General features: G+C 45.1%; 2 protein-coding genes across 5 annotated transcripts in view; one reads left to right on the plus strand and one right to left on the minus strand.

The window, feature by feature from the left end:
- Nucleotides 1–418: 418 nt before the first annotated feature.
- Nucleotides 419–3,655, minus strand: LOC308596585 (acyl-coenzyme A thioesterase 1-like). Its single transcript, XM_081211834.1, has 3 exons — nt 2,749–3,655; nt 1,719–1,921; nt 419–1,117 (listed from the first exon to the last, which is right to left on the minus strand). The coding sequence occupies exons 1-3, from the start codon at nt 3,347–3,349 to the stop codon at nt 512–514; spliced, it is 1,410 nt and encodes a 469-aa protein (XP_081067960.1). The 5' UTR covers nt 3,350–3,655; the 3' UTR covers nt 419–511.
- A 36-nt stretch (nt 3,656–3,691) lies between these two features.
- The window catches only part of HEATR4 (HEAT repeat containing 4), a 39,155-nt gene continuing 29,889 nt past the window's right edge, over nt 3,692–12,957 (plus strand). The window contains exons 1-5 of one of the 4 annotated variants that reach the window (XM_081211635.1): nt 3,692–4,477; nt 5,287–5,368; nt 6,438–7,512; nt 9,968–10,155; nt 12,177–12,314. In XM_081211635.1, coding sequence (XP_081067761.1) covers nt 6,563–7,512; nt 9,968–10,155; nt 12,177–12,314 — 1,276 coding nt within the window. In that variant the 5' untranslated portion in view covers nt 3,692–4,477; nt 5,287–5,368; nt 6,438–6,562. The remainder of the gene's footprint in view (nt 4,478–5,286; nt 5,369–6,437; nt 7,513–9,967; nt 10,156–12,176; nt 12,315–12,957) is intronic. The other 3 variants (XM_081211637.1, XM_081211636.1, XM_081211638.1) reach the window with 3 other exon arrangements.

The raw sequence follows: 12,957 nt of genomic DNA on the forward strand, positions 1-12,957 counted from the left end.
AGTCCATACTTTCACTATGTGCTGTGTGAAGTGCTTTCTTTTGTTTGTCCTAAATCTTCCAAGGTTGAGCTTTATTGGATAGCCCCAAGTTCTAGTATTATGAGAGGAGAAAAACTTTACTCACTTTCACCTCTTACTCACTTTTTTCTCTAAACTCGAAAGATCCAAATGTTGTAACCTAATGGGAGTTTCTCCATCCCTTTGATCATTTTGGCTGCCCTTTCGCAACTCTACCATTTGCTTTATGAGGTGAGGTGACCAGAAGTCTACACAATATTCCAATATACAGAGATTTGTATAATGTACACCATTTGTAGTTTATTTTTGTAGCTGGGAATTCTTAGATGTCCCTTATACAAAAGCTTTCTCATGTTTGAGAAAGCACTCTATCAACATAATGAGTCCCCTGTCTGCAGAATTGTTATATCAAACAGATTTATTGTTATATATAACAAAAAACAATCGGCCACACACCCATTATCTGATAAAACACCTCTTCCAAGCAACATTCTCACAGCTTGCTGTTTTCTTCACCTTGTTTTCCATCGAGGTGTTTGCGGAAGAAGGTTTGAATCTGACCCCATGCATCCACCTGTGCTGCGGCATGAGCCCTGGGCTCCCCTCCCCAGATTACTGGTCTGCCCACCAAGAGATGCATTGAAGCTGCACACATAGGAAAATACGGAGGCTCAATATAATGTCCTGCTCCAGGATAGCAAATTATCTCAGGTTTTTCTTTTCCATGAGCCTGTAGCCGCTTGGAGGCTTCCACAGCAAAGAACTCGCTCTTAAAGTTGTGGTCATCTTGGCCTACGATGAAGAGGAAACGTCCTTCAGCCTTCTCCAGTGGAATAAAACTCTGGCGATCAGGGCCCTCAAGTGGGTTGTTCAGGACATCCAAAATGTCAGCAACACCAGACTTGTCTAATTTGAGCCGCTCTGAATTGAAACCAAGAGGTGGAATGGTGATGTCCTTGTAGTGCAGTGGCACAGCTATATTGGCCACAGAGCTATTAATAGTGACTGTAACAGTGACACCCTTTAAGAAAGAGGCCATAGAGATACACAGGTCACCACCTTTTGAGTGTCCCAGCAGTCCAACTCCTGGACCTTTAACCTAAAGAGAAAGAAAGAAAGAAAGAAAGAAAGAAAGAAAGAAAGAAAGAGGTGAAACAAAAACAAGATACATACAGTATGTGCCCCTCCCCCCCCCCATGACTAAGCTGTGGGCAAAAGCTCATGCTGCTCACCCTTAGTTTGGCAAAAGAAAAAAAGCTGAGCTGAGGACCATTTCACATTTCTGAACAATTTATCACAGTGACTGCCCAAGGCTTGCCTGCTTTGGTTAATCTTTGCAGTCAAAAATGGAGAAAACTGTTGCTGTGGACTTTAACCTTTCAGTGTTTTTTTATTCCAGGAGCTTGGCACAAATAATGAATTTAAAATATTAGTGCAATACAAGTAAGCATGTGATGATCAGAGTTCAGCTCAGAGAATACTCTCAAATCAGCAATTCAACAGCTCTCAGAATAAGAATACTATGGAATATATACTTCTGCATATACAGTGGTACCTCGGGATGTGAACGGGATCCGTTCCGGAGCCTTAGATGTGCTTCAAATGTATGGTGTGGTTCTACACACAAGACTTTCCAGTTTCAAATGTAGCACCCTCAGAAGCTTGCTATTTTTGTGAAGGCTGTCCACATATGGCCCTACCTTTGGATGTTTCAGCATATAGTTCAGAGCTTCTTCAAAATACTCCAGATGAAATTCCTTCATATTTTTGGGAAGATCTTCATAAGCATAATAGGCCAATGCTAATGTTACAAAGCCATAATTGGCCAACAGACAGGCTCGGTATTCTTGAAGTCCTCCTCCTGTTCCTGAAATATCCATGATTCCAGGAAAGGGACCATCACCTATAAAAGACAGAATAAAGTTGCATTATCTTTTTTAGACTTCTTTAGAATTCACCTTATTGAAAAGAAAGCCTAGCATGGAATCACATAAGGGACCTTGGAGATAATTTAACTCTGACCACTTGGGTTGAAAAGACCCTTGTTGATGACCCACTTTAATGGCTGGATCCTTCATAATACACTTTTCAAACCTGTTCATATTAGCAGATCAAAAGCAGAGAATGAGAGAGTTTGGAGTCTGAGGTGCCAGTGAGTTGTTGTTGTTGAAACAAACCCACGTTTCCAGTGAGCAAGGCTTGCTACGAAATACAAAGGAATAGGCAAGGTACAGGGCTAGCTCAGCACCATCATTAGACACAGTAGGGCAAATCATCAATTCTCTCTCTTTACACCTTTTAGCGTGGCCCCGGCCGGGACAACTTCCGCCTCACTGTATTTGTGAAGTCTTTTAAGGTGCCACCAGACTTGTTTTATTGCCAACAAACTCCTGCAGCTCTTCCTTAATTGTGGGTTTTTTTTGTTTGCTTGCTGGGTGCCATATCTTTCTCCCTTTCTGAGCAGGAAGAAGAGGAACCAGTTTACTACAGGATGGAGAAATCCAAGCTAGGGATGTGTGTGCCCTTCCAGAAGTCGTTCACCACAACCACTCCCATGATCTCTCTGAAACTAAACTCCGCTGCCTGGGACTAACGAGCTCTTTGAAATGCAACAACACGTGGGGGAGCCGCAGGTCCTCCACTCTGGCGTTGCGTGTCAACGACACGAAGCGCAGGAGCGTCTAGAAGGCCTTAAGAAGGCCAAGCGCGGGGCCAGAGTCCGCCACTAACCCGGGGGCAGGAAGAGGGTGGCGCGGACCCGCCCGTCCCGTACGGGGATCCTCTGGACGCCGGCGCGCAGGAAGCCCCTCTCGTGGGCGCCCTTGGCGAGGACGCCTCCCGCGAGGCCCTCTCCGTGTCCCTCGAGCACCTCCAGCTCCAGGCGGAAGGGGCGCTGCACGTCGCGCTTCACCAGCCGCCTGAAGGGCGTGCGCGGCTTCAGCGCCCACAGCAGCCCCATGGGCTCCAGGCCGGAGAAGCTGCCGCCCTCCAGCGCCGGCGAGCGGCTCAGGTCCAGCTGCCCGCTGCCGTCCGCCCGGTAGAGCGCGAGCGACTCGAAGAGCTCCCCGACCTCGTCCTGCAGCGACGCCCGGAGCGTGACCTCTTGCTGGGGCCGCAGCCCCGACACCGAGATGCCCAGCGGCTCGTCGAAGAGGCTCCGGCCGGCGGGGGAGAAGTCGATGCGGGCGTCCATGAGGGAAGCGCTAGTGGAGGCGGCGCTCTGAGCCGCTCGGCTTGGGCAGCCGCCGGGGGGGCGAAAGGCGCAGCGGGGTCTGGGACGCAGGCGGAGTCCCAGGCCGCTTCCCCAGAGCAGGCGCACAAATGAGGCCATGGCAGCGGAACGAGCTGTCAGCCTCAAGCAAATGAAGCGGCGGCGCTACGTGTCGTGGTTTCAAATTACACAACAATTGTTTGGAAAGGAAATTCGTTTGGGGCGGAGGGAGGAAGCTGCCCTTCGCACAAGGCCTTTCCTCCTTCTGCCAAATGGTCACCGTGTAGTCCGAATCCACCGTGTCCTCTAACTCCTTCATTTAATTCAGTGGGGTTCATGGGCGTAGCCAGGATTTATATTGCGGGTGAGGCAGGGTCAATGTCAGGGGGGCCATAACCGAGTTAGTTAAGTATTTCTATTTATTTACTTGATATTTATTTATTTGATAAATTTACTTGCCTCCCTTGGCTACGCCCATGGTGGGGTTTACCAGATTTAGATCCTGATCCTGAATCTGAATGGATATCTTAAAATTTAGAAAAAGTTGTTTATCCCTGAGGTGCAGGTGTAAGCCTTATCTCTCTCTCTGTCTCTCGTTTGCTTTCCTGTTGATTGCCATATTTGTTATATGTTGAAAATTAACAAAATACTGGTTTCGGAGGAAAAGCAAAATGGCCCCTCGCTCCCCACAACCAGAGTGCTGCAGCAACTCGTGATAAAAATAAAAAATAAAGAGTAGGGAGCTCCAAATGTTAACATTCATGTTACAGGAAATTCATGTTGTAAACAGCCAGACAGACATATTGCCAGGACAAATGCCAGTGAGCAAAAGTTTGCCTTCTGTATTTATTTCATGTAATGTATAATAAATGTCAGTTTGATGCACCCAACCTGAAGCATTCTGGAGATCTTCGACTAACTTGAATGCTGAAAACTTGTGCACTCTAAGGTAGTTCAATAAATGTTACTTCACTAGCTTTGTTTCTCTCCATGTTTAAAAAAACCAACAACAACTTGTGAAACAGCAGGTTTAATACCAAACAGCCAAAGGGGACTTAGCTTGGCAGCTCTATTTAAAATCAACAAATCAAAATTGACAGAATGTGAGTACATCATTTGTAGCCTGGCAACAACTGTACACAAGTAGAAGGGAGGTCTGAAGAGACAAGAATCTGATTTCTAATGTGCATGTATTTGCGATGTGCTCCTGCTCCTACAAGAGCAGATCTGTGAAAGCCATTCTGAAAGGTTAGTACAAACTTTTCAGTCTTCATAAAGAACAAGAAAAAGAAATACCCTGGAATCCAAAGAAGCAGGGGTATGAAACTGGCTGACGTTGGGAGTGGTTCACATAAAAACAGAGATTCTTGTACAATATTGCAATGTATATTTTCCAACTTAAACTTAACAAAAGATTGCAGAGAACAAAGAAGGTGACTGTCCACAGTGGCTTGTAGTAATTTAATGTAGAGACCTAAGTTCCTAATGATTGTAATCACAACATTTAAAAAAATGATTGTTGAAAACATTTCCAAACAGTAGCAGGAATTAACGTAGCATATTGTATAAATATTACTGTATTTTCTCAAGTTTAACACCTTTTCTGGCCAAATTACAATGTGAAAATTAAGGGTGTGCATTAGATTCGATGGCACATTTACATTGGCCAGCAAATACATTTTTTGGTTTCAAGGTTTTGAAAATTGAGGTGCGCATTAGATTCGATGGCACATTAGACTCACGTAAATGTGGTATGTTCTGAAACATGGATGTTACTTTAAGAGAAGACAGCAAAAATATTTTGGGGCACCTTAAAGATTTACAGACTGGCTGTATGATTAAGAAGTAAGCCCCATTAAGGCTAGTGGGGTTTCTTCTCCGGTGTAGATTGCAGCCTCATTGTGGCATAAGTGTTATGAGAGGAAGTGAGCACTAAAAGAGGAAAGAACAGGGTTATAAACTAGGATAAATGCATAATTTTAATCAATAAAATTAATATTTAATGTAGTTAACAATTCCTAATAACTCATCATGAGCAAATTTTCTTTGAACCATAGATCCTTAAATTATTCCAGCTCATGTATTCCAGGCAGAAACAAGTCCTGCAGGGTGCAAAGCTGACAGCAATAACATTTGCAAGTAAGAAATGCTAATAGCACCTCGGATTGGATTAGGGTACTGAAGGAAAAGCAATATTTGTGGACAAGAACTGACAATGTCAAGTGCACAATAATAGGATAGAAATCTTACCTCTTGATGCAGAAAGGGATAACTATTGTCAGCACAGTGCATGTTGTACAAGTGTAATAGTCACTTGGAAGAAAGAAAAATATTTTTTGTTTGTGTGCCAGGAAGTTATGCTTGGTTTAATATCAGAGATTCACAGCAGCATCTGAATGACATTTACTTGGACTAGGACTTTTTTTTTAAGCTAGTGCTGCTGTAGCTCCAGCAGCTTCAGCAGAGCAATGGTTTAAACACAGACAGGGTAATTTGTAGGTTGTACTGTAGTGTAATAGGCTATTTATTGAAGCAGTACTCCTAGGATCCCAAGTGCCAACATGACATGAGTTTTAACCCATTCTGGAGCATGCCTTGGTGACAAAGAGGTGACACTAGGCTGGTGAAGCAATATGATAACATAGTGAATGATAATTTCCCACTACTCTCTTTCTGCTTATAAAGAGCCAGAAGTAGAGAACAGCAGATGGGCTTCATTTTGTCTGCCTTGAACAAGCCTTTTCAGATGAGATCTTCCCCAGTTTGCATCTGTATTAGAATTGTGTTAAAATAGGTTTTTTATTGTTGTTTGATGCCCTGGGTTTCTTTGGTAGGAAGTGTAAGATACAAAATAAATCATGCATGATAGCATCTTCTCCTCCTTCCACATCACATTGCATCCACCATCAAAGGTAAATAGGTCATCATGGAGATTCAACGATACCAGCATTCTGCAGTGATAGCCTGTTTGGGGAAGAATTGTGGTGTTGGGTGTTTGCTTGAATCAGGCTTCCTCAACCTTGACCCTCCAGATGTTTTGAGACTACAGTTCCCATCATCCCTGACCACTGGTCCTGCTAGCTAGGGATCATGGGAGTTGTAGGCCAAAAACATCTGGAGGGCCGAGGTTGAGGAAGCCTGGCTTGAATCTTAAAAGAATGGTCTTTTACAATCTGATAGGGTTATTTATTTTCTCTCTGTGGTTTAGGAAAAGCTTGAGTGTCCCCTCAGAAAACAGCGGGATGTCTGTTTCTTTACACAGCCATTAAGTCTAACTTCTAAAGATTTATGAAAAGTTAGCCACTAGTGAGGAGCCTCACCAGTCTTGAAAGGATGGAAATACCAACTTTTTTCAAGAGCAAAAATCCCTTCCCGCTTGAGTCTAGTCTGAAGGCCAGAGTTGACAGACACAGCTTGCCATCTCGCAAGGCAATGCTGTCTGCAATGAGGGCAAAAATGCCTTTCATGTACCAGAGAGATGTTTGTCATGCTGAAGAGCACTATTCAGAATACCGGAAACAATGCCTCCAGAATGCAGCCAAGAACCTATATTTTTCTAAAGAAGCTGTTTACCACAGAGGGGCAATGCTTCAGTCCTTTAAGGACTATGACCCCAGGGGATTGTATGATTTTTCCAGTGTCATTCAGAGAAAAGAAAGTGAAAATGTTGTTGTTAAGAAGCAAAGGCGACCAAGTAGGCTCAAACCTTTGAAGAAATTACAGTCCCTGGAAATGAAGCCAGACACGCCTCCTCCCAAGGAAACCACCGCTGATGTTCCTGTCTGCATGGAAGAGCTTATCTGGAAAGCCAAGGTAGAAAGCACACTTTCAGAGCCAAGTCTCCTGGTACCTATTCCACCTCCTCCCCCTCCTCCTTCTTGTGAACCTCCTTACACACAGGCGTTCCTGACAGAACCTCATGAGATGTTAGGAGACTTGACAATCAAGAGGTCAAAAGCAAGACCCCAGGGCACCACAGTCCATGAGCCAGATCATGGGGACCTGAGGTGGGAAGGAACAATGTTGGTGAAGTTAAACAAGGCTACAGCTCAATTCATTGTGAATAATCAGCCCACCTGGGGAGGCTGGGTTCAGGGTAAGCCACCAGGTTTCAAGAAGCAAAAATATAACTGGGAAAGCATCAGGTACGTGCTTCCTGATGAAAGTGATGTGGAATTACTGGATCAGATTCAGGCTGAGGATACAGTAGTGAAAGGTCAGATTCAAATTCAAATAGATGAAGAGAAGAAACCGGAGACACCTCTCTCTGCTTATTATTGCAGGTAAGGCAAATAAATACCTGTTGTACTGGACCATCAAGCTGTGTTACATTTAGATGCTAATCTCATTATTTGGAAACATGCCTCATGGGATTGTGATCTTAGGTTTAGCCCTATAAAAAGTAAAGGGTAAAGGGACCCCTGACCATTAGGTCCAGTAGCGGACATCTCTGGGGTTGCGGCGCTCATCTCGCTTTATTGGCCGAGGGAGCCGGCGTACAGCTTCCGGGACATGTGGCCAGCATGACTAAGCCACTTCTGGCGAACCAGAGCAACACACAGAAACGTCGTTTACCTTCCCGCCGGAGCGGTACCTATTTATCTACTTGCACTTTGACGTGCTTTCGAACTGCTAGGTTGGCAGGAGCAGGGACTGAGCAACGGGAGCTCACCCCGTCACAGGGATTCGAACCACTGAACTTCTGATCGGCAAGTCCTAGGCTCTGTGGTTTAACCACAGCGCCACCTTAGCCCTATACATTTTTGCAATAAAAGCTGCTCTTTCCCCTCACTTTCCAATGCTCATTTGAAGGATGATGGGACAAAATATGGGTTTCTGTGACACCCTGGTGAAGGCCATTCTATGGGTAATTACCATAGCTAAGTAAAAATAAGCAATGTATGATTACAAACAGTTACAAAACAGCCTAAAAATTAATAGATGAGTTTTAAAAAACGCAAAATGGACACATATGGCAGAAAGTTACTCATCCAGCTGGGAAAGCTGGTCAGAACAAAAATGCCTTCAATTGCTACTAGATATTGCAAATATTTGTTGCCCTGCTCTGAGTTAGTATGGAGCAGCTTTCTTAGCTCTTTGGAGCTTGAAGGAGACTTCATTACCCTGTATCAGTTTTTTCAAAGGGAACACAGAATCAGTTATTTGAGCACAGTCTGTTTTGTTCAAAACCACCATGGTGCTCTCAGAAACCTACTTAGCGACCACCAAGGCCTCATAATGTTTTAATGCATTTTTTAATTGATGGTTGCCTTCTTGGTTGGGGAAGGTGCCTGTTTTTGGGGAGTGGGCATTGCTTGCTTGTTTTACTGTGTTTTTTGTGGGAGGGTATTTTAGTTGAGGGGAGTGTGTTGCTTGTTTTGGGTGGAGGTACTGAACATTACTAGTTTTTCTTCTGTGAAATTGGTGTTTTGTGGTACCACAACACTTTCTCAGAATTCCAAAAAGGCTGGGGAACCCCCGCATTAAAAGCATGACCTGGAATAGAAAAGAAACAAATAAATGGCCAGAATAACACTAGAAAACTATTGTATATATTCGTACCCCACCTTTTCCCCTGACAGGGGCTCAAGGCAGCTTACAGATAAAATAAGACCAGCCAAAAACATAGAAACAATTAAACATTAATAGAATTAAAACTATCAATAAATAGAGCACAGCATCAGCCCTTTCATTAAAACAACCAGTTCCCAAAATCCTGTTGGATTAAGAATGTGTTCACCTGCTGGCCTCAGGTTCTCCTTTTAATAAACAAAGGTAATAAAGTAGGTCACAATTCAGTAAACCCTGCCCTATTTGCAAAAGATCTTACGAGAATAATACTCTGAAGGAGGAAGAGTGTCAGATAAAAGGGGCAGTAATTTCTAAATGAAGCATTTACTACATTTGCTATGCTGTAACCCTCCCTGGGGAAAAATAAGAAATGTAGTATTATTATCAACAATGCTGCTGGTGTAAGCTGAGGTTGCTGAGATCATGTATGTAAAATGCTTTAAGCAACTTGGCAACAGCAGTTATTTTTGTATATATTGGGTCTATATAACTTGTGGCTCCCCAAGCCAAATGTGCCTGTATTGAGTGGTGTTTCTGCAGACCCTGGCAGACAGCAAAGGCATGCGATTCACTGAGGCTGGTGCTTAAGGGATGCTAACCAAGCAACCAAACAGAAAAATAATTGTTTGGTTTTTAGGGCAAGTGCCAAAAAAGCAAGAGGCTAGGCTGTTTCTCCACCATCACTCTAGATTTGCCCCCCTCCTTTTTTTAAGATGGATTCTTTGCAGCGTTTGCATATACTTGGCACTGGGCACGTTGGGGGGCAGAACTCTGTTTTCTGACAGGTCACACTGAGTTCTGTTCCCAAACTTGCCTGAGACCAGTGCTTTTTTCTTAAAAAAATGGGGTACTCTCATTTTCCTACTCATATTGAAATACTGCCCCTCAGTGAGGCCAAACTTAGATTCACAAAATGTTGAGGGGTATGCTTACCCCTGCGTCCCCCCAGAAGAAAGCACTACTTGAGACTGCTAACCTTTTATGCCAGTGTGGTCCCCCTCTGGGCTTTGCTCAAGGGCCCTTCCCAGGTACCCAAATTCTTTACTTCAAGAATTGACAACCCTACCTGGTAGGCTTCCATATGTGTGTGATGACCTGCGTTCTTGTTCTGAGTGAATTGAAAATTGTACAGTGCTCTCAGCTGGAAGTATGCTTCTCATTTCGCAGGGGGCCATCTTTCCACATGAGAGGGCGTGGTGTGGAAGATTCAGTTGATATAAACAAAACTGCGGATGAAATATCAAAGAAGGATCTCAGACATCTGGCACGTACTAAACTTCGAGAACGGCTGAGCGCCCGGGTTGGAAAGTACTCATACACTACCCAGAATGTGTTTGAACAAGAGCTCTATTTTGGTAGGTAGAACTATAATTCCTTTTGCTTAGCATTGTATAGATACGAACTATCCAAGCATTATTTGGATCCAAGATTACTTGCACAAAGACCAACTGCATTGGATCAACTGTGGGATTCATACAATCACAGCTCAATACATTTCTGGTGATGCTTGGTAGCCTGTGCATATCCTGTCATTTTTCTGCCATCCCATTCTAAGTTGCTCCCTGTCACATTTTTAAATATTATACGTAGCTGAGTCCAGGAAAATTAGGAGAGAACTATTTGTATGCACTTATTTTGTGCGTTCTAATGGTCAGGGGTCCCTTTAAAAAGAGAAGGGATGCGGGTGGCGCTGTGGGTTAAACCACAGAGCCTAGGACTTGCCGATCAGAAGGTCAGTTCGAATCCCCGTGACAGGGTGAGCTCCCGTTGCTCGGTCCCTGCTCCTGCCAACCTAGCAGTTCAAAAGCACTTCAAAGTGCAAGTAGATAAATAGGTACCACTCCGGCGGGAAGGTAAACAGCGTTTCCCTGCACTGCTCTGGTTCGCCAGAAGTGGCTTGGTCATGCTGGCTACATGACCCGGAAGCTGTACGCCGGCTCCCTCGGCCAATAAAGCGACATGAGTGCCGCAACCCCAGAGTCGGTCACGACTGGACCTAATGGTCAGGGGTCCCTTTACCTTTACCTGTTTTGTACGTTATTTCAGTTTTATTCTCATCTACCTTTAAAGACCTCAGCAACCTTGGGAAGGCTGAATTATAATGATCAGACTATGGCCTCCCAGTAAGCTTTGTGTCTGTGCTGTGATTTGAGCTCCCCAGGACTCCCCCAAGTCTATTCTAGAGGTACAATGTGATGCACTCCAAATGTTGTGGACTACTTTTCCCATCACCTTGCCAACAAAGGTCTGTATAGTTAAAGCCATGGTTTTCCCAGTAGTGATGTATGGAAGTGAGAGCTGGACTATAAAGAAGGCTGATCGCTGAAGAATTGATGCTTTTGAATTATGGTGCTGGAGGAGACTCTTGAGAGTCCCATGGACTGCAAGAAGATCAAACGTATCCATTCTTAAGGAAATCAGCCCTGAGTGCTCACTGGAAGGACAGATCGTGAAGCTGAGGCTCCAATACTTTGGCCACCTCATGAGAAGAGAAGACTCCCTTGAAAAGACCCTGATGTTGGGAAAGATGGAGGGCACAAGGAGAAGGGGATGACAGAGGACGAGATGGTTGGACAGTGTTCTCGAAGCTACAAACATGAGTCTGACCAAACTGCGGGAGGCAGTGGAATACAGGTGTGCCTGGCGTGCTCTGGTCCATGGGGTCACAAAGAGTCGGATATGACTAAACAACTAAACAACAACAACTTTTACCATGAGGTCCAGCCAGCATAGCCAGTGGTCAAGGATGATGGGAGTTGCAGTCCTCAACATCTGGAGGGCATTGTCAGGATTCCAGCCGCGGTCAGAGGTACACCGGCCTCACTCCAGGCATTCGGCTGGGATCCTTGCTGACCTTCCGTCTGCGTCCTCCGGCAGGCAAGGTCATAAGTCGGCGATTCTCCTCAGACGTGAGGAGAACACACCCTCCTCCTCCTCTCCCTCCCTGCATTCACCTCAGGGAGGGGAAGAAAGACAGACAGGAGTCCTATTTACATGTTTTATTCCTGTCATTCAGCAGTACAGAGAAAACGTGTCTGTACCCTCCAGACTCCGGCAGAAGAGTCTCAGCTCCGCCCCTGCACTTCCAGCACAGGTCAGATGACACTCTGAGCTAACATCCAGTGCTCAGAACAGAGAAAGGACTGCCCCCTTTCTCCAACAGTACATCTGCAAACCACAACATCCTGTTTTGCATTCCAGCCATCAGGAGCTGGCTTTTGCCTTGGTGCTTTTTCCCAACAGGCATGACATTGACTATTCTTACTGTAACCCCTACACCACACTGTCTTTCATATGCCACCATAAAGTTCTGGGCAACAGGAACTGGATCATCCCTATCTAGTTGTGGTTTCTTTTGTCTTCTGTGTGTATTTAGGGTCAGCCAAAATTGTCCATCAAAAGACCAAGAAGGATCTTATTGTTATGGATAATCATTATGAATATTATAGACAGCTCCAGCAATGCTACCCAAGGCCTCCAGAGGTCTGGAGCTTCATGCCACCAAAAAAGACAGGTAAGAGGCGATTACGTACTTGTTCCATCCCACGGGTCCAAGTACAGACTGGGACAAAGAATTGACAGATGCACTGAAGGATCCAGTTGTAGGGATTCCAAAGAAAGAGGCACAGAATACCAGAGTGATCACTTCTAGGGCTTTAGGATAAGAGACATGTCAAGAGACTTACATACAGCAATGCAGGATTCCTTGTCGTGCCTCTCCACTCTGTCTTTGGGTGACTAGGAAGGAAAGCAGCATGGGAAGGGGGGGAGGCAGACAGACGGATGGAGGGAAGAGGAGGGGAGGTGGAGCAGAGCCGGTGGACCCTGATGGCCACAGAGGAAGTCACCAACGGTGTGTGAAAGGCAATGACAAGCAAACTTTTTGAGTTTCTGGTCTATGGTCTCTCCTGACTTTGGAGGTGTTGATACAGCTCCTTGCCAAGGGCACAAGGGAGCCAAGGTACACCTCCGCCTATTCAGTGTTTTCTGAGATGGATCACTCCTCCTGCTCTCTACACAGGGAGGGCCATGTTAATCTTTATACTGCATTCTTCTACCTTTCAGTGGGAAGCTCCCCTCCCCTCAGTTATCCCCTCCACCTCCATCATTCTGCCTGGACACTGAGGTCCAGCACCGAGGGCCTTCTGGCAGTTCCC

Source organism: Podarcis bocagei (genome assembly GCF_964188305.1).
Source record: "Podarcis bocagei genome assembly, chromosome: 1".
NCBI classification, from domain to species: Eukaryota; Metazoa; Chordata; class Lepidosauria; order Squamata; family Lacertidae; genus Podarcis; species Podarcis bocagei.

Bases quoted from the DNA above. Each gene is read 5' to 3' on its own strand.
- LOC308596585 (XM_081211834.1), bottom strand. From the start codon at position 3,349: ATGGCCTCATTTGTGCGCCTGCTCTGGGGAAGCGGCCTGGGACTCCGC. The intron at 1,922-2,748 runs GTTAGTGGCGGA...TGTCTTTTATAG, and splicing joins CACCCTCTTCCTGCCCCCGG to GTGATGGTCCCTTTCCTGGA. The intron at 1,118-1,718 runs GTAGGGCCATAT...CTTTCTCTTTAG, and splicing joins ATATGCTGAAACATCCAAAG to GTTAAAGGTCCAGGAGTTGG.